The sequence below is a fragment of the Periplaneta americana genome, chromosome 1 (genome assembly GCF_040183065.1).
Source record: "Periplaneta americana isolate PAMFEO1 chromosome 1, P.americana_PAMFEO1_priV1, whole genome shotgun sequence".
In the NCBI taxonomy this organism is placed as follows: domain Eukaryota; kingdom Metazoa; phylum Arthropoda; class Insecta; order Blattodea; family Blattidae; genus Periplaneta; species Periplaneta americana.
In genome coordinates, this window is record NC_091117.1 from 229,174,478 (window position 1) to 229,198,230 (window position 23,753).

The window sequence follows — 23,753 nt, forward strand, 5'->3', positions numbered from 1 at the left end:
AGTTATTATTAAGAGTTAAGAAAGCCAACGTACTCGTATATGAAATAATAATAATAATAATAATAATAATAATAATAATAATAATAGCCATTTAACAATATAACTGGTGCTTATTCTTATCGAGAAAGTAGACTTGACAACGTGACGCTTAGAGTGAAACCTACAGAGCAACAATCGGTCGGCAAAATTATTTTTTTAAACCACACCGCACGTTATTGTATGATGCGACATGTTAAGCATGAGTCCGCGGCGATAATATATCATCTTTCAAAATTATATTGCCATTACTTTCACACTATTCACTAAAAACACCCGAGACAAAACAAAGGACAAGTATGACAATCGTGTTTACCGCTCTATTTCTACCAGTAGCATGGCGGCGTAAACATGCGCAGACTGGTTTCAATTTTGGACAGCACACCAGCGCTCTGTGTGAGTCTAGTATACTATAATAACGTCTTTGGATGGGTCGCCTGCGTGGTCACTCACCGTTAATAATGCGCTCTAGTGGCTCCGTGGATGGCTAGCTTGCTGGATTTCGAGGGTAGGTTCCTTGCTATTTTTCCTGCGTGCTTCTGTGCTGGTTCAGTGTTACCAAAATAGTTGTTCTCCAACTAAATCTTTTTTTTTATGTATTTCTTAGTTTCTAAGGATAGAATAATCAAATATAGAACTTCAGTTGTTTTAAACTTCTTGTTTAATTGCTTTGTTGCAACATTTACTATTGTTAATGTAGAATTTTAGTTGTTTTCCACTTCTGGTTAGTTTCTTATTTATCATGAGTGTTATCTAGACTGTTCTGGACCTTGGGAGCGAGAAAACAACAGTGTGGATTAACCTCGGGAAGGTTGCAGAAGCTACTATTTTAAGGGAAGAGGATGGTATTTTTGATGAAAAATTACTAAATTAAAAAAATATATATATTCTTTAAAATACTCTGTGATATGTGTGGATCGCCATTTTTAAACTTCCTGCATTATGACTTTTTAAATCACTCGCCCACTTTTATTGTTGTTTCCGGTAAATTAAATTTTCAAAAAATTGTTTTTTTTTTTTCTTTAAAATACTCTTTGATATGTGTGGAATACATTGCATAACATTTTGTGGGTATTTGTGCCCTTATCGGATGTTGAGACGTCATTTTTAAACTTCCTGCGCTATGGATGTTTAAACCACACGCCCGCTTTTATTGGTTTCCAGTAACTTAATTTTTTTGCTACATTGCCAGGCAAAATGAATATAATTATTTATGAACTATTAAAGATACATGCATGATATTTAGAACACACATTCTTTAGATTATTAGGAAACTTTTCTCTGTAACAGAATTTTGTTAATTGATTTCATTTTAAAAATACGTGCGTTTGTTTGCAAGAAAGGAAATCAGATAATTGTTATTAAATTTTAATTGTTTATTTTACCAACGTAGGGACTAATATCAAAATTCTGTTACAGACAGTTTATAGAACATACTTTTGCAAATACATTGCAAAAACTGTTTGAATCTATCTTTAAAAACGGTTTAGATATATCGGTTTTAGTACAATCCTGCATTGGGTTATTTTTTTATATTTTTATTTGGTTGAGTTGCCACAGCTATGAGCTCTCTACATACAAAAAATTAATAATTTACACCAAATAGGAAAAAAGTTTTGAAAAATACCATCCTCTCCCCTTAAGAGAGCAAGTCGAAATTTTTTATTATGAATTCCTACGGTTGGACCAGAGATCAAGTCAGAACTTTAATTGAGGCGTACAGAGAAGAGACATGTTTATATGCTATACAAACAGCATTGTTAAGACATCTTGGCCCGTATTTCTACGCAGTAACCATTTTCGGCTCCACATTCTACTCTTTTTAATTTGATCCAATTCCTCAGCGTTCAAAGCTAGCAAAACAGCAAACGCTGCTGAACGTCTTCTTCGTACAGCTTCCATATTTGATGTTTACAAATCGTACCGCGCCAGCATCTCCAACTTCCAAACTGGGATCCAGCCAAAGAGTTTGTAATACTTCAAACTCTTTGGATGCAGCATGCAAGGCAGCTCGCTCCGTGTGAACGAAAACCATCACCGCAGCCACCACGGAACCCAGCACCGTAGCCACCACGGCACCCAGCCTGCTAGCCACCTTGGAATCCATCACGGAAACACGCACCGTCTGAACCAGGCTTAATTTATGTCGTTGAAACGCCGCCCTTCGTGATCGGGTTAAGCGAGTTACATGGTCTGCCTTACGGCCTGTATTAGATCACGATGGCTGTGGCACAGGCTATTGTTCCTAGTACTCACAGCGCTCCAAGCGGCTAGCAACTATCGCGAGATTTGCAAAAAATCACCCCAAGCTTTGTGGCTGTATATAATAGATTGTGATATTTATTATGCAACAAGAAGTAAACGGAACTTATGGACACATTACACTAAAGCCTGGTTCTCTTTATTTGTCTACGGTTCGGACGGTGCTAGTTTCTGTGATGGCTGCCTTGCGTGCTCACTTGCTGGCTCCCGTGTTGCCTACGGTGATTGTAGTTGTTCACATGGAGCTGGCTCTTTTCACAGTTCAAATTGGAAAATCATCTGCTGTTTCATCTGTTGCGTCAAAAAGAAACTAAACAGTGAGTGGAAAACAACTAAAGTCCTACATTAACAGTTGTAAATGTCGCAATAAAGTAATTATGCCATAAGTGCAAAACAGTTAAATTCCGACATTTATAGTTGTTTCTTAGAAACTAAACAATATAGAAAAAAAAAACAGGTTTAGTTGGAAAACAACGAATATGGCGACATGGTTTCAATGGTGATATTATATGATCATCTTTGGATCCAGCCTGCAAACCATCACGAAAACTAGCAAGGGAAGCCCGGTTCAGACGGTGTGTGTTTCTGTGATGGATTCCAAGGTGGCTGCACGGATGGGTCGCCTGCGTGGTCACTCACCGGAAGTAATGCGCTCTGGTGGCTCCGTGGATGGCTAGCTTGCTGGATTTCGAGGGTAGGTTCCTTGCTATTTTTGGTGATGGTTTGCAGGCTGGAAACCTAAGATGATCATATAATATCACCACTGAAACCATGTCGCCATGTTCGTTGTTTTCCAACTAAACATGTTTTTTCTATATTCTTTAGTTTCTAAGAAACAACAATTAAATATCGGACTTTAGCTGTTTTGCACTTATGGCTTAATTACTTTATTACGACATTTACTACTATTAATGTAGGACTTTAGTTGTTTTCCACTCACGATTTAGTTTCTTTCTGACCATGAGTGTTGGCAACATGATTTTCCAATTTGAACTGTGAAAAGAGCCAGCTCCATGTGAACAACTACCATCACCGTAGGCAACACGGGAACCAGCCAGTCAGCACGCAGGCGAGCCATCCGCGCAGCCACCTTGGAATCCATCACAGAAACACGCACCGTCTGAACCTACCCTCGAAATCCAGCAAGCTAGTCATCAAAGGACCCACCAGAGCGCATTACTTCCGGCAAGTGAGCACGCAGGCTACCCATCAGCGGAGCCACCTTGGAATCCATCACAGAAACACGCACCGTCTGAACCGGGCTTAAATAAAGCTTAGCAATGATACGCATGTGAAATGTTCGTTATCGGTTGTAATGACTGTAAATGACTAAAATAAAATAATTTGAATAATAATATCGGACAAGGAGACGTTTGTAGTACTATAAATTGTAAGAAAGATAGGTTACAGTTATCCTTCTTCCGAAAGATCCAGGAAGGTGAGTTTACAGAAGATAATATATATTTTATGAAAATAATATATAAACCTTATGTATTTCATATTTCAATACTGGAAGGAAGGTGTTAATTTTTCTAAGAGAACACGATATCGAAAGTACAATACATTTTATCGTCTGCTAGGGAAAGTGTCTGTGATGAGGCGATAGTAGCGATCCTGGTGGTGAGCAACTATCTATGTTTGCATATTTTGTAAGTATTGAGCTTCGTGACTGTATATATATTAGAACTACGCCACAGTACTGGGTCAATCGGCATAGCTCAGTGATTTGAGCACCCAGTGCGTAGAACTGGGGGTCCTGGGTTCGATCCTCGGTGTTGGAGCGAATTTTTGTCCATTATAGCTTCAAATACTTGGGGTGTACTATAAACAGTAACATGAGCTGCTGCCAGACAATGAAAAGGAGAATAGCAATGGCCAAGGAAGCTTTTAATAGAAAAATAAGCATTTTCTGCGGACCTCTGGAAAAAGAACGAAGGAAGAGACTAGTGAAGTGCTTTGAATGGAGTGTGGCTTTGTATGGGGCAGAAACATGGACATTATGACGAAGCGAATAGAAGCATTTGAAATGTGGATATGGAGAAGAATGGAACGTGTGAAGTGGGCAGACAGAATAAGAAATGAAGCTGTGTTGGAAAGATTTGGTGAAGAAAGAATGATGCTGAAACTGATCAGGAAGAGGAAAAGGAATTGGTTGGGTCACTGGCTGAGAAGAAACTGCCTACTAAAGGATGCACTGGAAGTAATGATGAACGGGAGAAGAGTTTGGGGGCAGAAGAAGATATCAGATCATAGACAACATTAAGATACTTGGACCATATGAGGAAACGAAGAGGAAGGCAGAAAATAGAAAAGATTGGAGAAAACTGGATTTGCAGTGAAAGACCGACCTGCCCTTGGGCAGAACACTAAATGAATGAATGAATAACAAAATCATATATGGAAAAGAATATTAATGAAAATGTGCTAGGACCATAGCCAGTAACTATGAATGATAAAACTAGACCCTCCGTAATCCTACTCTGGAAAGGAAAAGAAGGTTGCGGTCTTTCAAAATTGATATAGACAGGACAAAGTGTGTTTGCCTGGGATCAGGGACAATGTTTCAAATTCTGGGACAATCTTGCTGAAAGTGACAATGTTAGTGGAGATCTAATTACACACCTCTAGAAAGTCTGTAGTACAGTATTGAGAGATTAGGCATTCTGTGTGGTGGAAGTTATGGTCGTTCTTACATGACCAATAGAGGGCACGTTACATGCAAAAATTACGATAGCAGATGCTTCTGACTATGGTCTGTTTAGAACCTAGAGTTGTCGTGAAGGCAGGTGCTGTATTAGTGTATACTAATACGTAGAGTTTACATCGTGTATTTCATGGTTCGACTGAGCCAGAATTGTGGCATTGCTGCAAAGTGGCCATACACATGAAAAGATAGTGCACATGGTTGGGGTTATGCAAAGCGCAGTTTTGAAAATTTGGAAAACTAACGATAGGCAGAGTAGAGGTCGCACTATATTAGACCGTCTATTGCTCGATATTTGAGGGCATCTGGTGTCTGTGTATGCATGCAATCTTAAGAAATCGTCTTCATAGTGGCCAAGTAAGGTCACACAATGTGTTCCACTCAATCATCAACATCAAGTGGGAGAAAAAGACGAGTCATTCAACATCTGAACTGAGATTGAGAAAATGGCGTAATGTGATGTTTGCAGATGAAAACAAGGATAAACAACGTCAAAGAGTGTGGAGATGCAAAGGACTGTAAGTCCATGCATTTGGATGTGGTTATGTAATGTTTAGGGATGGAATAACTCATAAAAGTTGCCCACATGGAATGGAACCTTCTGCCTGAAGAATACTGATCACAAACATGCCACAATGCCAATGCAGGTCATGCGCGGCACTATCGAGCAATGACAAAGAAATAAACCTTTACCAGCCACAGACACCAATAATTTAACTTTTTTCTTTATTGTTTATTAGTTTGTGATATTGAAAAAACAAATTCTTGGTTTGAAAAACTTCACATTTTCAAGTTATATGTCTGTATGATAAAATATACTCAGTAACTCATAAATTCATTCCTTTCTTATATATATATATATATATATATATATATACACACACATATATTCCTAACTTTTTGTCAGGTGTGTGTATATAGGGTAAGGATGGGGCAAACGGACAGTCTAAGCAAATTTTTCGAAATAACACGACAACATTTCACATTTCAACCTTCTTTTCAACTTGCTAATATCTTAAAATCTTTATTCGAATTAATGCTGACACTAACACTTCTTAAAAAAAATTATTCTATTCAGGAAAATTTAAACAATTGTATGATCATCATATGTCCGTTTGCCCCTATAGTGCGGGGCAAATGGACACTTTCTTGGGGCAAACGGACACTTCATTGTTTAATCACTCTCATCACTGTAGCAACTCTCACAAACGAAGTACGGATCATTTCCATTTTCCACACACACAACATGGAACCAGGAGGCACAATTGAGACATTTCACCCAGTTTTCGCCTTGCTTATATAGCTTTTTACACACTTTGCACATGTCATCACTGTCCTTAGCACGCGCATCAGATTTCGTTTTCTTTGTGTTCCTAGCTGCTGCCTTGGCCTTTTTGTTCTTGAGTTCGGCGATGAATGATGGATTTGTCAAAATTTGAGATTCTCCCACTTTACGTTTTCTTTGTCCAATTCCTGAAGTTGATGGAATTGGGCTAAGTTCCTCAAGACTTCTTCCGTTTGGAATTTCTTCTCTCGGCTGTGTCACAGTGCTCTCTCTTAACTCCTCCGCTTCATTATTTCGTGGTGATGAAGTATGGCCTACTGTTTGCACTTCTGGATTCTCTGCATTTGGAAGTGGGGAATTTGTGACTTCGTGAACAGCTGCAGGAACAAATACATGGTCAGGCAAGCGATCCGGGTTGAATGGATGAATTCCGCAAGCGTCGAAGCCATGTACAGCATTCCCGACTGTGGCTGCCCGATTCCATGCTTCGGCAAAAATAGCTCCAAATGCCACTTTGTTGATCCCTTTGCCGGGATTTCTTCTTACGTAGCTTCTGCAGCTATCATTGTAGAATGTCTTCAGAGGACCAAAGAGAGCAACATCAAGCGGTTGTAGTCTGTGGGTACTGTGTGGAGGCAAACACAGCATATGTACATTGTTGACGACAGCCTTCTCTAGAGTAGGGGGATCTGAGCAGTGAGAGCCATGTCCATCCAGAATTAGTATTACAGGTCCAAGAGGCTTCACATTAATAAAATGATCCAAGAACTGGGAAAACTGTTCCCATTTCATATACCCGCTCTCTGAGAGGACAATTTTTGTTCCGGATGGCATTCCTAATTCAAAGTTGTCATTATATCTCTGTCCTTTCATGACCACGAAAGGAGGAACATACTGTCCTGTCGCAGAAACACATGCCATCACACTAACTGTTTCTCCCTTTTCACAGTTAGTCTGGCTAACCACGTCTCTTTTCCCACGCATGGATATAACCTTCCTTGGTTTGTAAATCAACTGTAGACCCGTCTCGTCGCAGTTGTAAATATGTGAAGGTTTGTTCCATAGGCTCAGTTCATCCATCAGTTTTGACAAATTGCTGTAAAATACAGCGATTTTGTCTTTGGTCATCCCTTTGGCTCGAGAGTACGACAGACCTTCAGCAACGCGTAAACTAAGATTTTGGTGACGACTGAGAAACCCTCTAATCCAGTCTTTTCCCGCAGCTTGAAGATCGTTGTTGAAATTGTGCTTTATTCCATTGGAAAATGCATATCTGTAAGCAAGGCTACGTAGTTCCTTGTACGTTAACCCGTACCCAATGGTGTCGAGTTTGAGAAGGTGTTCTACAAACTGCAATTCAGTCTCTTTTGTAAATGTTGTGTGCTGTCCGAATTTTGGAATGTTTTCATTGCTTATGACCCTCATCCTTAGAGTATTTCGGGGAACTGAAAATGTTTTAGCCGCCGTGGATAGAGGCATTCCATCGACTTTAAACGCCCTCATCGCTAGTTGCATATTTTCTTCACTCCAAGAGCATCTGTCTGTTGTTCTTACACGATCTCGTACCATTCTGTAATTAAAATATAATCCAAAAATAAGCAATAACGATTAAAATTTATTTAATTAATTAGATATTTAAGGAGGTTTATATGAGTACAGTAGCGGATACACGTTTCACAAAAAAAAATTACAGATCTAAATAAACATTCTAATTGGCTTCATATTGAAAGTTCAGATTTTTAAATACCGGTATGTATTTAAAAAATTGCAATACGTCTGCTCTAGAAAATTGCTAATTTTTCATTCAAATTTAACCACTGAGGTCCATCGTCTATATTATGATCTCAGCTTTAAGTAAAAAAAAATAGTAATTGGCTTGCGTTTACTCAGTTTAGGTGTAATCTTGTTTTTTTTTTTGTGATTATCTTACATGAATTTTTTTAAAGAAAAATTCTATTCCAGAAACATATTCACAGTTACTACATATATTATATATCAAATTAAAGATAAACTCATGTAGAATAAGCTTGCAAAATTTGAATAAAATCCATTTAGAAACAGTAAAGTTATTAATTGCATAAGGGCTTCAAATAAAAAAAATAGAACGTGTCCGTGTGCCCCCACTGGCAGATGTCCGTCTGCCCCCAAGTGCACGGTTTGCTTTTAGTGTATGAAAAATCCAACAGATGGAAGAAGTATGTTGTTCCGGTAATCTAGCTGGCAGAGGAGGCTCTGAACTACCGCCATCTCATGCCACAACGTCCGGGACTCTATAGAAATCTCAACAATCCTTAATTCCTAAAAATGTTTTTGTATAAAACCCACTTCTGAACAAAATATATTTCTTACCTGTTCAAGTTTTTAAGCAAGATGATGACCTAAAATGGCGATTTCCAGCAGAATCTTTACACACACGTTTAAACACGTCTCACTGCAACAGCTTGACTCACAGGAAGTGGTATTGCCAACTTCAACAATATTAAAGCGCTAATTTTCTTACCGAGTGTCCGTTTGCCCCCATGTCCGTTTGCCCCATCCTTACCCTATATATATGCAGTTTAAAAGGAGTTTTCGATATGAGCTCACTAACAATTCCTTTGTAAGTATCATCCAGAAACTGAGGGCAGAAAGCAACATTTTCTTAATTATTAACATTATACATAGATATGTTACTGTCATAATGCAGGACATGAGTTGGGGTCTGAAGTTAGACACACTTTCTGATTAATATTTCGAAACAATCCAAGTCTTTATGTTATTGTCAACGATATACTGGTTTGTTTGTAATTTATTTTCTTGAACAGACATGTACAAGACATACAGAAATGAAATCATTAAATTTGTACCCAAATAAATAAATGAAACATTCATTTCCATCACTGAACACAAAAGACAAGTTCGTAATCAAACAACACAAGATATATGAATTAAACTACAAATTTTGGGATGTAACTAGATATTAATGAGATACAAATAAACATACAATGAAAGTGAGATCATGTTCATTTTTATATTATAATATCCTTCGTTATTATCGCTCAGTGTCTACCTTACACAAATTGTACTTTCATTAATGCAGTAAGCTCATAATTAAACACGAACAGGTTGTTGTACTTATTTTTTTGTATCTTAAACACAAATACATTTTTATTTATGGATATGCAGAATTCTCCGTCTTGCGTCAAGCACTCACAGGAAGGGGCCCCAGCCTATGTACATCTCACACAGGTTGTCAACATTAGATGCCTCCAGAATCAGGTTATTGGCCTGTCCCTCCACAGACAGGGCCAGGGACGAGCACTGCTTCATTTTCATGCGCACCATGCCTTGCAGACGTTTCTCAATATCTTCGAGATTTTTCACTGCCTACAGAAAACAGTTCAGATTAGCAAACAATTAAGATTAATACCTTAAAGTGAGGGGGAAGCTATTGAAAGAATATTATGCAGGTGATCCAAACAGCTATAGTGAAATTTATTAATTATGCCAATACACAAAAATATACACATTATATGGATGGTTAGTTGGTTAGGTTAGGATGGCTGAATAGTAAATCCCAGTGCTCTTCCTATACAATCCCTGGATTCTTCCACTGAGCTGGAGTACCTGCAATGCGGAACCATAGTCCTTTCTAGTCATGGCCCATATAATAAAACATGCTTTATTTGCAGTAACCCCTAACAATTCTCCATTTTTGTAGTCTACAGTTCCTTTTACTTGAATTTCATCTACTTGAAGATTCACAATTTTTCCACTCTCTGAAAGCTGCCTAACATGCTTCAAGAAATATGTATTCCCAGTTTCTGAAGAAGGGGATACTTGAAACGAGGAAGACTGTTTTCTTAAATATCAAGGGTGCGGTAGTGACAAGATGTTCAGTCTAATGCAGTGGCGGTGCGTCCTAGACATTCAATGGTTAGAGAACCCCCAGGAAAAACAATTTAATTGTTTAAATAAATTTATTTATAATTTACACTATCATTCTTTGTTTCTTGCTCATCTTTAATCAGTTTACTTGCGGCTCTGATGTATGTCGTGGTTTGTCACAGAGATCGAATACCTACATGCTTACGAGGTTAAGCTTCTCCTCTGCACCTTGCCAGCCACTTCTGGACTTGCAATGCTAAAGGGAAACATATGCATGTGTTGGTAAATAGCAGACATGCTATAGTGAAAGTGCAAGAATGGTTGTTCTTGGTGTTTTATCTTAACCCTTTGCAGCATAGTGGTTGTTCAGAAGAACCACCATTTTCTTTCTTTCTAAATTTTATGGCACGGATATTCCACCAAGGAACCACCTCTTGAGTATACATAGAGGTGCCATTTGTGTTTTGAAATTATGTGCAGAGTTAAAATGTTGACAAAACTGATCGAAGCTTTGTTCAGTACTAAAAGCGCTATTTTCAGTACTTTAGTTACGCCTAGTTTATACACTATGCAGCAACAAGATTCGTTTTTAAATAGTGACCAGTCTTTTTTATATAGTTTCTTTGATACAATGTCCAAAAATTAGGAAAATATACTGCACATGGTGTTTGTCTTCCTTTTGGTTTCAATTTCTTCTCTTCTCTGTTGTGGATTTTTCCATTTGGTTCCACTCGAACTCTTAGATATGAAGGAGAATTTAGAAACACATTCAGAATTGCACCTTCACACAAAACTGGATGATCACATTTACAAAAACTCGTCTTTCCATCCACGTCGACTATTTGTCAACAAAGCTAAAGTCATTTTCCTGAAAATGTCCCATTCATGCCACAAATCCGCTGGTTGGTGACCAGTCTGCCCGTGGAGCGTAGTTCGGGATCTTTAGGAAACCGCCTTCTACTTTTATTGTCTTATTGTAGTTCCTTACGCAGCCCGGCACGACACATCTATCTGGCATGGTTATGAAAAGTTTATGTTACCACAGACACCATAACGATGGAAATATTGGCGCAAATGCACATGCAAGGAGAGCGTCTTACACAGAAAGACATGGCACATCGTTCAGCTGACAGAATGGGCTGCGGCATTGCAACATTAACCACGGCTGGGTCATGACTACAGAGAGCTATGGTGAAACTCATCATCCCCATTAAAAATGGTGACAGGCAAAAATAATAAGCAGAGTTTAATTATTGTGATGGTAAATTTTGCCTGGCGCCCTGTCACCCAATGATACGATAATTTTATGTGCCTTAAATTTAAGCTGATGAAAGTCATGATAAATATTTTTATAACCCTTAGAAATGCACCATTCTTGGGCAGCTATTTTATGAAGCAACCTCAGTTTGAGTGACCAACTGTAGTATTATCTGGTATGTATGTCTCTGCTGAAAAGTTTACCACAAAAGTTTGGCTTCATAAAAATGTACCTAATCTTCATTCCATTCAAGAAGACTTAGCATGTCAAATAAACATAATGTAAAATCCTTCTGTGCTTCGATTGCTGACTTGTCATTATGTTCACGCCAGAAAATGTTGCCACATGTGGAGCAGTGACAGATAGTTATTTTAAACTAAGAACCTAACATAAAGTAGACTTTTACAAGAATGTACTTATACTGTATTATTAAATGTTCACATCAGGTAATGGACTGCTTCTGAAGGGTTTCAGCCCTGAATTACTGGCAACTGGCTGATTCCCATCTCCATATTGTGAGTGGTTATGCAGCCACAGATAAATTACACACCTCCTTGTCATCTCATCACTCCTCATTGTGTCCCTGTCTATAAATCACATTCATTCTCGAGAGTCTTCATTGGTTTTCCATCTGCTTCACGTATGTTGTATTTGCTTCTCATGTTTAGAAAAAAAACAGCGCACTTCCCATTAAGACACTGAGAATATGTATCAGTTTGTGCTTTCATTAACATTGTGTTCTATGTGGCATAAAGAGGTTCTTTGTCTTACATCTAATAGGAAAGGCTCATACTCACACATGTGTTGGTAATCTCTGTGCTGCTGTAGTCCTTTCGCCCTGCAGACCGACTGTCTTGGTTCCCTTCACTTGACTGGTTTGGCCACACCACCATAGGGTCATACACAAATGGCCGCAAGACTGACATCAGTGTTTCTATTTGAGTGCGAAGTATGCGCAGTGTTATCTCACACGACTTCCTGAAAATGCCTTCCACACCCATTGGTCCCATTCCAGCAACCATATTATGAGTCAGTCGAAAAGGAACTCTTTCTGGACAAGTGAATTGCTCTCCCTGTGGGGAAAAAATAAACAAGTATTATACAATATTATATTTTTTATAGTCAACAATTTAAGGAACTACGAATTTTGTGAACACCATGACACTGATCTCCCTCAGTGCTGGTAAAATTGCTGGAAACAACCATGAAATAATGAGAGATTTAAATTACAGTTGCGATGAAAACAAAAACCTACTGCAACAAAACTGGACATTTATATTGGAAAGGAAGTAAAGACCACAAGTTGCTACGTAACGAGAGTATGGAGGATATGGCAACTAGGTCCCTGTACTGGAAAAATGTCACGTATAAGAAGCTAATTTTTGTTCACTTGAAGTCAGAACTTTTCTGATGAATTTACTGACATAGAGGGTGTAGGATATCCACACATTTTCCCTTCTTCATGGTACCACCAATAGGAATGCATTACATGGTTACAATGACAAGCCACTTCCAAAATGGCTTTACTTTTCGACATGTTCTGAAAGAATCCTTTTTCTGTAATAGAAGCGAGGAAGATTTCTACACAAGATTGGTGCTTTAATTACGGACAAAAAAGAAAGCATGTAATGACGTCTTTATCGACAATCCGAATTTTCGATGGGATTACCACAAATAGTTATTCGGTTTCGATCTTTATTCCCAATCAGATATTGCACAGTGAAATGCTGTGACAACTAAATGGGTTACCTCAATAATGTTAGAATGTTCAGAATGTTGAAAAAAGTATTTTTTAACGAAACATCCACACTCTACAAGGTTTAGTTGTGTATTGTGTTGTATTGTATTTATTAACATTCCATGGTATTCATACATTGCTTCACAGCTAGAATATGGAACAAGTCAAAAAATCTTAATAGTACTACAAAGTCTTAATTTATAGTCACAGTCTAGTTGAAATATATACAGAAAAATTTCACAGTATACTAGTACAGCACAAGGGGTTAGTATCGATACTTAATACAAGACAAATATCCATACAGCATTGTTGAATGTCGTAATTTCATCTACAGAATAGGGCATGAAATATTCTTCTTCTTCTTCTTTGGCACTACGGCCCTTGTAGTCTAGCCTTGGCCTCCCTTAGGATCTTGGTCCATTCCTGTCCAACCAGAGCCTTCTGCCTCCATCTTCTCATGCCTAGAGTCCTTAAATCTTCCTCCACTCCATCCAACCATCTTAGTTTCTGTCTGCCAATATTGCGCCTGCCTTCTGGTTTTGTGTTTAGAATCTTTTTTGGTATTCTCTGATCATTCATCCTGATTACATGTCCTAACCATTCCAACCTACGGGCTTTGATCATGAAATATTAGGTACTTCTTTAATATTATTTGGCCCTAAATTAAAAAATCACATTCTAGTTCATGGAATTGCTTGTTGAACACCTGTCACATTGCGCAACTTCACCTTAACCCATGACATATAGTAAATATTGTAACTATGCTGTTGTAAAATTGACAATTAATATGTAATGTATTTATTATTATTATTATTATTATTATTATTTTTATTCCAGCCAGTACAAAGTTTTTTGACGAACGACGTCAGAGAACTGCAGAAATTGACCCAGCATTTTTCCGCACCCCAGCGATGAACGAGGAATGGAAAGCAGCCAACTTCGAGCTAAGTCACCATTACACAAGGGGAGCAATCCATGGTTTTCACTACCGCATCTGTACTAGAAAAGGTTTTCACCAGATGACCAGTGACTGTGCGTGTGTAATCTGTGCACTGCATTGCCCGCTATATCATCTCTTTGAGTGCTCACTAAGAACATTGCCGCTGTCGCATTACGCTAAAGATAAGTGACAAAGAACTGTGTACAATATACTCACAATACCCAATATACACAATGTGTTTATTAAATCTATTATATTTATTATTATTATTATCAGTTATCACTATCATCATTGCTATCTCTGTTTTCTTTCTTTTTTCTTGTATTAGCTCGATGACAGCTCTATAGTGTTCTTTTGACTGTTGACCCTCTACAGGGCTTTAACTTAATTTGTATTATTTTCATCAGTGTTTGTATTTCTTTTTTGTATTTATATGTGCTATCTGGTAGGATGGAAGAGAAGGCCTTATGGCCTTAATCCTGTCAGATTAAATAAATAAATAATTTTATGTTTTAATTTCAAAGGCATATTGGTACGTTAAGTTCAATGTTAATTGAAAAATGAGTTCTATTCAGTCAATACTTAACATAACACAAATCAATGGCTTTAATAAGAATTTAATTAACAATTTGATAAGAAAACGCTTAAATAAATTTAAAGCAGAAACCAAAACTAATAGCACTTTAATAAGTTCTGTCAAAAATACTAAAACCACCCACTGGAAACCCATGACATTTTTCGGTAATGTGTCATACAAATTAGGTAACCTTTTTAGAAAAGAACAAATTAACGTAGCATTCTGTACCAACAACAAACTTAATAATATAATTCCCAATAACATTCAAAATTACAATAAATTTGCCAGTAGCAGTATCTATCTATTACAATGTAAAAACTGTCCCAGTAAATACGTTGGCCAAACAAAAAGGAATTTTCGCACGCGTTACAAAGAGCACGTCTCTGACTTCAAATTCAATAGGAATAAATCAAAGTTTGCCACGCATCTCATTTCCCTTAATCACGAACTTATTGGCATAGAAGAAGCCCTTCAGGTCTTAAAGACTATTAACAATCATAATTATATGAATGCTGCGGAGGAACTATATATTACCGCCTTTTCTAATAATAATGATAGCCCGCTCCTTAACGAACAATACCCAAACTCAAATAACCCGCTGTTTAAAATCACACGCAAGTAACGGTCATTCATCCACTAGTCGTGCAACGTATACAGTTTTCGTCATACGCTACCACTTAATGTAAAGATCAGTCGTGTCGCCGTCCTCATGGATTTCAAGACGTTCTTCCATTTTTTGTAAGTATTGTTTTAGAAGATTTAAATAATACTTAAATGCTTCTAAATATTCTTTCATTCTATCCTTACAATTTACAGGATTTTTCCTGCTCTCCATAACGGCCACACGGCCGACCTGTTCGTAGCATCTTCAAATCTATCTTGAAAACTGTATCTGCAATGACAGAAGACTTTTGCTGTTTCCTTGGTTCACACACGCCTCTTTCAACACAGTGATTCTACACACATCGTGGAGGCTTTTTGCTATATTCTATTCTCTGTTTTTAAGTGATATTACAGTTGTAACTTTGGTTTTTAACGTCATATACCAAGTGTTCACTTTTTATAACATGTCCCATTCGACCTACACGACCTGAAGATGCCAATCAAAATTGGCGAAAACGTTTGTTTTTAAAATCTGTGTCAATGTTATTATAACATGTTTTATTGTGTTTATGTTAAGTATTGACTGAATAGAACTCATTTTTCAATTTATGTTTTAAGTTTCATTTTTTATATCCATAGGGAGGCTAATAAAAATTTTTACTGCCATATAACGCACTCCTTTCTGATGGCACGATAACCTTGCTGATTGAGTGTAAAAGTCATTTTTGACGAGTATTTATACTAATAACTGTTGAATTAGTTACAAACTTTTCACAATTACATACAAGGAAGTTTATTAATGAAAAAATGTACCGACAAGCCATGGGCATTATTTAAATTCACATAATACCAGGTGATTCAAAAGTTTCCAAACATTGCCAATAAATTTCTTTTATATGATTTGAAATGATGCTAAACATAGAAGGAAGAACAGCAGTCATTCGCGTGGAAAGACCCATGAACAGGTCCAAGCAGATTTCACTCGAAAATTCAGGAAACCAGGTCCTAGCAGGCAAGTTATCAGAGATCTGGCTACCACATTTGAAAGAACTGGCAATGTTGCAGATGACAAGCGTTTGGGGAGGCCAGCTACAACACCAAAAACAGTGCAACCATTGAACAGCACATTGACCATCACACAAGTCAGAACACAGCTTGTTGATCACATGGCATGACACACTTTGCACTATAAATTGAAGAAACACCCTTACCACATTCAGACAATGCTCAAGCTTGAACCTGAGGACTTGGAAGCTCAGCACGCTGTGTTCTGACTTGTGAGATGCAACTGATGGACATGTGCTGTTCAGAGATAAACCAGCATTTCACACATGTGGCCATGTGAACAAGCAAACGTAGTCCAAGAGTGGCAATGGACTCACCCGAGGTAAATGTGTGAGTGAGGATTACTAAGACGAAAATGTACTGGTCTGTTATGTTTTTGGAGCCAACAATTACTGAGATATGCTAAAAAAATATTTGAAACCTCAGCTGGAACAGGATGGGATAAAAGACACTGTTTTTTCCAGCAAGATGGTGCGCCAGAATTGTTAGGGACTATCTCAATAGAACCTTTCCCTATAGGTGGATCTGTTGAGACTTCGGGCAACCCGCTCTCCAGACCTGACATCCCTAGGTTTTTTGCCTAGGGTTGCATTAAGTCTAAGGTGTGCCAAGGATGGATGAACACCACAGAGCAATTGAATCAGGGATTGCAGAAACAGCACATGTCCTGAAGACTAAATTTTTCAGTAGACACAAAAACGATACTACTGGTGGTAGACCACATCAGTGGCTATAGTACTGGCTTCTTCAGACAGAAGTCTAATAGATGTGCAGTTTTATACCAGATTTATTGGAATCTAATTCACTGTTATTGAATTAAATCAATATATATTAGCTTGACATGTGCTGTTTCTGCAAGGAATCAAAATTGTAGTATAATAATTTTAGTTCAACTAAAGTTTATTTGTCAAATTAAGGATATAATATATGCATAGACCTACTGTGTACTTAATATACAAGTTCAGCACATAAATAAACGTACTTTTCCACAATATTATCAACAATAGGCCACTGAAGAGTAAGTGTAAAATTTTTTATATTCATGTGGTATCTTATGCATTAGTTTGCATATATCGTCAAGCTTCTGTCTCTGAATTGGCATGATTTTGTCTGACTATGCCAAAGAAGAAGGTAATATGATGTTCTCCTTTGCACTTAGTTTGAAGATGTCTGCGACTAAACTATCGATAAATTCACATGCTACAACAATATCAGGTTTGTTCACTTCATAACAAAAAGTGTGAAAACGGTGGACTGGAAGACTTTCAATTGTCTTCTTGGCACACCACGCTCAGATAAGTTTTTTAAGCATGTCGGCCACCACTGCTTAAAATCTAAGATATCACTGGAGTCTACTAACTTCACTGTAAAATGTTTCTGTTTACTGGAATTCATAATAAGCTCAACATATTGCATTAGTGAATGAAGTCGATCTTGCCTCTGCAAACTTCGCTTCACTAGTCCAAAATGCCTATCATTCGTCAGGAAAGAATGCCCTCTTTGGAGGCAGTACTGAAACTGATGAATGGTCACCAGCCCTGAAAAATCGCAATATTGGCAGTGTCTGAAAGTGACACTCCCCGTGTGACAGACTAAAGCACAACGAAACAGCACATGTCTTGACTTAAGTTGTTTCTGCGTGCTTCCAGGATTTCACAGGTCTCCAAATGTGAGACGGCTATACTGACATGTGGTTTCTGCATGGAATAACAGCCCTATACCAACAGTCCATGAAACTCGAATGAACTCGATTCGCCACAAATAGTGACATGTGCAGTTTCTGCAATCCCCGATTCAATTGTATGCAGGAGCAACAGCAGTAGCAGGCGAAATCACACCAGTTATGAAGAAGAAAGTTTTCTGGTCTACGCAAGAAAGATGGGAACTATGCCTAGACTTAAATGTACTAAGTTTACTAAGAGTTCTTATCAGAAGTAATGGAAATGTTGGAATTAATTTTGTTTTTTATGTAAAGAGACTTCAATCATGCTGTATTTGTTACTTATTTACTTACAATGGCTTTTAAAGAGCCTGGAGGTTCATTGTTGCCCACGCAGTATGTTGTATTATGCAAGTTCTACACTTAGGAACCAAAAGAGAGACTACTTGAAAGAAAAACTGAATGAAGTAGAAACAAATAGTAAGAATAAAAACATTAGAGATTTATGTAAGGTCATAAAGGAATTTAAGAAAGGATATCAGGCAAGGATAATGTGATCAAAGATGAGAATGATGACTTGCTTGCATACTCTCATTCCGTCTCTATCCTGAACAGATAGAAAAACTATTTTGGGCAACTACTAAATGTACACATGCCAAAGAGAATAATTGGGATGATATTCAAATACAAATTGCTGAGCTATTTATACCCAAACCGACACTTTCTGAAGTCGAAATTCCGAAAGAAAAGCTGAAAAAGTACAAATTTCCAGGAATCAATCAAATTTGAGCAGAATTAATACAAAAGGGTGGAAACGCATTATCTAGTTTGTACTTGCTATTTGGGAAAAGGAAACTGTGCCAGAACAATGTAATTGTACCTATCTTTAAGGAGGGGAAAAGACTATTCTCCACGGCAAATCTCCTACAGCTTCATGGCTCCTGTGAGTGAATCAGAGGTGTGGTGCATTGGCTAATAAAGGGGACATTGGTGATCTGGCATTAAAAAAAAAAACAAACATATAAACGAGAAACGTATAACAGAAATAAATTAACATGGAAGGTATAGGAATTTTGCTGGCACTTCAGAATCGAACCGAATTAAATCAAAAGGAAACGTCTGTCTCTGCTCACATCTAATAGAATCGAACCGAAGCGCGTTGCAGGTTAAAACAGATCACATAATAGCTTTAGCACAATTGTGATAAGGCAGAAAAAAGAATAAATATTCAAAACAAGAAAAGAAAATACTGGATTCATGATATTTTAAATTAGGAATATGCTTGGGTCTGCTCTCAAAAAGCTAAAAGTTAGATTTTATAAAACAGTTATATTACCATTTGTCCTATATGGTTGTAAAACTTGGACTCTCACTTTGAGAGAGGAGCAGAGATTAAGGGTATTCGAGAATAAGGTGCTTAGGAAAATATTTGGCGCTAAGAGGAATGAAATTACAGGAAAATGGAAAAAGTTACACAATGCACAACTGCACGCATTGTATTCTTCACCTGACATAATTAGGAACATTAAATCCAGACGTTTGAGATGGGCAGGGCATTTAACATGTATGAGAAAATCTAGAAATGCATATAGAGTGTTAGTTGGGAGGCCAGAGGGAAAAAGACCTCTGGGGAGGCTGAGACGTAGATGGGAGGATAATATTAAAACGGATTTGAGGGAGGTGGGATCTGAAGGTAGAGACTGGATTAATTTTGCTCAGGATAGGGACCGATCGAGGGCAGCAATGAACTTCCGAGTTCCTTAAAAGTCATAAGTAAGTAAATAAGAGATACACCTGGAGAATTTTCCACTTTATTTGACCAAGTATCTTCTGAGAGATGAAAAAAAAAAAATCTTTCTTTTCCGTTTCTTTGAACTTCAATTTTTAATTGATGTTTTCGTTAATTTACTTACATTGCACCAAGGCATTATTAAATACAGCGGTACTTTTATGTTTTGTAGCACTATAGAGGATAATTCTAAAAAGATTTATTATCTATTCTTCGTTCACATTCAGGGCTGCAAGATACCCTGGATTTCCCAGGATTGTTCTGGATTTTAACGGTGTGTCCTGTGTCCTGGAATGTAAAATAATGGGAAAAATACAATTTTTTCCTCATTTCCATAAAATTATTTTTAAAATTCCTTATTAATTTTTTCAAGATCCTGTTCAACCTATGTTTAACGTCGTCAATGCCGCCTGGCATTTCCTACCAGGCTGTACTGAAATAAAAATGATAATACTGCAGTATGTATTATGCAGTATCTTTATTATTTATTCTCTTTGGAAGTTGATTTATTATCGATATGATTTAAATACTGTATAATGTATTTTTTCTGTACAGATCAGGCTGTAATAGGCAATATTTTTCGAGAGACTGTCAATAATTCAGAGGAAATTTCATAAACTAGCAAAAATGTAACATAATTAAAAATTTAGTCCCTATGTAATCAGTTCAAATACATAAAACGAATAAAATCAATTATATTGCAAATTGAATTAATTCAAATGCGTAGTCACATTAAGGTAGAAATGCAGTATTATCACCTGTCCTGGATTCCTGATGAGAGAATATGCCAACCCTGCTCACATTATTAAATTGTAATTTTCTGTATACATACTATTTTAGCAATAAATTTCCATAAACAAATTACGTTACCAAAAATGTATACTGCTCATTTGTTTTTTCACGAGAACATACGATCATATCCGAAACAGAAGTTCTGTGCCGGCAGTGGTCTAGCTCATCAATTCTATTCCATTCAATTCAGTTCGATGCGATGCTTTCCGTTATCATCCATTCAAATACATTGTGAAGAGAAATTCTGTTTGATTCAATTCCACTAAGTGGGAGTGGGTCTTTAATGTAAGAAATGTATAAATTAAGTTTTACTGTATTGCCTAAGTCAACTACTTTTCAATACTGCCTTTGTACGACAAAAGTTTCACATGCACTTGCTCGAATTTTAAATCAGATTTCTGGAGAGGATACATACCTTGTTAAAAATACAGTTGAAATCCACATGTACTGCCTCGCCACTAACTGTGTCCAGGAGGATGTTTTCACCATGCCTGTCTCCCAACCCCAGTATGTAGCCAACCATCGACATCACAGCTGTTGTGCGGGTGTAGGATGTACGGGCTCGGTACCTGAGTGCATATTCAGTAGTCATCTACACAGATTCTTTTGAAAAGCAAACAAGGCGTAATATTTTATAACATTTCATAGCACAAGCTATATTCCACTGGTCCCCTGCTCACATAATGGTAACAAAACTTTTCCAGACTCCGCAACTTCTGTTTCTTTGAAATGCCTTGCAGCTTCAACTATCGTCATTAATATAAACACCTTTCTCTTAGGTTGTGACTTTAAACACAAAAAAGTAACAGCTTAACGCAATCAGAAATTTTTGACCTTCCTTCAGAGGATATTGTGATCAAACTTTCCCATTTTCTCAAAGAAAAGGTTCAAGTCTAAGGGGCACTAAGAAATATGTTTTCAAAATGTTATTTGAAGGATACGCTCTTGGATAATAAGAAATTCATTTAATTGGAAAGCCTAATATTATTTTCTGTCAAGTAAATTGGCAATTAATTTAAAACTTTAAACTCAGCAACATTATCACTATTAATATTTCAGGAGAAAAATTCGCTCCGGCGCCGGGGATCGAACCCAGGTTCTTGGTTCTACGTACCAAGTGCTCTGACCACTGAGGTACGCCGAATTCAATCCACGCACCGGATCGAACTTTCCTCCTTCAGTGTTTCCCTTTGTGGCCTCACTCCAAGTCAGGCATAATGTTGACCTATATGTCTAGCGTCAACTGCCATTATACTAGGAGCGCACTCAGTTCCTCCCGAGTATCATTTATATTTGGATAGCCTGGAGATAGGGATCGACAATAGTCTGGGAATAATTCTTGAGAGGACATTAAATATGTATGTAATATTATGATGAAGGATGATTCGTCGATCTTGAGAAACGACTAATTTGAAGTCGAATTGGTTATGGACAGAAACAGGGACATTAAACACTAAGATTATTGTAAAAACTGTAAAAAAAGGGACTACGAAATTTCGAGGCAGGATCTTTTTTGTAGTATAAAGGTCCTGGAATCATTAAGGCATTATAGGGAAATGAAAACGAATTGGGAATGCGAAAATTATACACAAGGAAAGAAAGAAAAGTACTAGCATGATGGAGACTAGGCATACTGTGTATGTCCTCTTGCAGTCAAGTTGAAGACGCACTCCATATACTTCTAAACTGCACAGTGACTAATGACTTGAGAGTTGTCTGGGTAAAGAAAAAACTTTTGAATATGAATGATAAGTTAGCACATAAAAAGCTAAGTGATCCTTTAAACGGCAGCAATCAATTCAGAGTGAAAATCGTATGATGGAAAAAGAAGATAGAAGATGGATGTGTAGTGTGATTATGTTATCAAATGCTTGGCTCTGGCAATGAAGTCATTAGCTCCAGTATCTCTCTGTGATGGATCCAGTAGGTACTGCTTCACAGGTTTGAAGATGTCCTTTAGCCATTTCCTCTTCTTTGTTGCACAGGAGACAATTTGGATTTGTACAGATATCTAATTTATTTAGATGTTTTGCTAAATAATCATGTTCTATAATTAGTCTAAATTTTGCTACTGCCATTTTATGGGGTGTTTGTGGAATGATTTCTGGTTTATTGATTAAAAGATTCCATTTATTATCCTTAGCTTGTTTGCATATGAATTCTGTATATTTGTCTTCATATTTATTTTCAATTAATCTTTTTATAGATATGAAAGGTAAATTCTTAATTTTACTTGGAATTAATTTGGAGCCTTTTTTGCAAGGAGATCAGCAGTTTCGTTGCCAGCAATTCCACAATGTGCAGGTATGCATTGCAAGTGGACTTTTTTCTGTAACTTGTGAATTGTTGCATCATTTTCTGACATTCCTGAATTTGGATTGACATAATTTTATGTGATTTAAGTACACATATTGCTGTCTTAGAAACTGTACGACAGTTTTTTTAATTTGTCTATTCTATATAAGAGCTGTTGTCTTTCTGAAGTGTGATTATAGATAATGAGAATTCTTCACTCTGCATAAAGCTGTTTTAGAGTAAATCATGAGATTAGCTGCATTAATAGAATAATGTTATATGATTATGTAAGCAGTGAATGTTCAAACAGAGTAGTAGCAGGGGAATTAATAATAATGTAAAAGTGAACGATCATCAAACTAGAATGGAGATATTGTGTGGTTAGCACGATAATCCCTCCAGTTGTTATAGCGAGGGAATGTAATTGTAGAAGAAATAGTTGCATGAAAGATAAAGGTAGAGTAAGCTTATTATTGTATGTAATTTTTATTGTTATAATATTTGAAAGAGCAGGCATATGAAAATGTTACTGTGTAAATTGTTTTGTGTTTTTATTTACTGAGAATGGCAGATTTAGAATTCGATTGCATCTAATCTGCCAGGAATGGGTATATGAATAAAATGAAATAGGTTTAGTACAATTTTATATAGAATTCTTACCACTCATAGGGTTCTGCAAATGTGTTTCTGAACCACTCATCAAATACTGGAGGATGTTTAGGGAGGAAGACATTCAAGAATTTTGTTTTCTTCATATTATGTGGTGTTGATGGATCTGTAGAAAAAACAAACGACATGCCAAAGTAGAATATAAATTATATAATTTAATCTTGTATACTATGAACTAAAAATTTGTTCATTGAAATGCATTTACATAGAGAG

At 37.0% G+C, this 23,753-nt stretch overlaps 1 protein-coding gene across 7 annotated transcripts in view; it reads right to left on the reverse strand.

Annotated features, from left to right (window-relative positions):
- Positions 1-9,036: 9,036 nt before the first annotated feature.
- The window catches only part of mei-41 (meiotic 41), a 130,411-nt gene continuing 115,694 nt past the window's right edge, over positions 9,037-23,753 (reverse strand). For 6 of the 7 annotated variants that reach the window (XM_069838864.1, XM_069838871.1, XM_069838854.1 and 3 more), the window contains 4 exons: positions 23,532-23,646; positions 20,992-21,145; positions 12,210-12,485; positions 9,037-9,653 (listed from right to left, as the gene is read on the reverse strand). In XM_069838864.1, coding sequence (XP_069694965.1) covers positions 9,477-9,653; positions 12,210-12,485; positions 20,992-21,145; positions 23,532-23,646 — 722 coding nt within the window. In that variant the 3' untranslated portion in view covers positions 9,037-9,476. Of the gene's footprint in view, positions 9,654-12,209; positions 12,486-20,991; positions 21,146-23,531; positions 23,647-23,753 lie in introns of those variants that run through there. The other variant, XR_011334767.1, reaches the window with a different exon arrangement.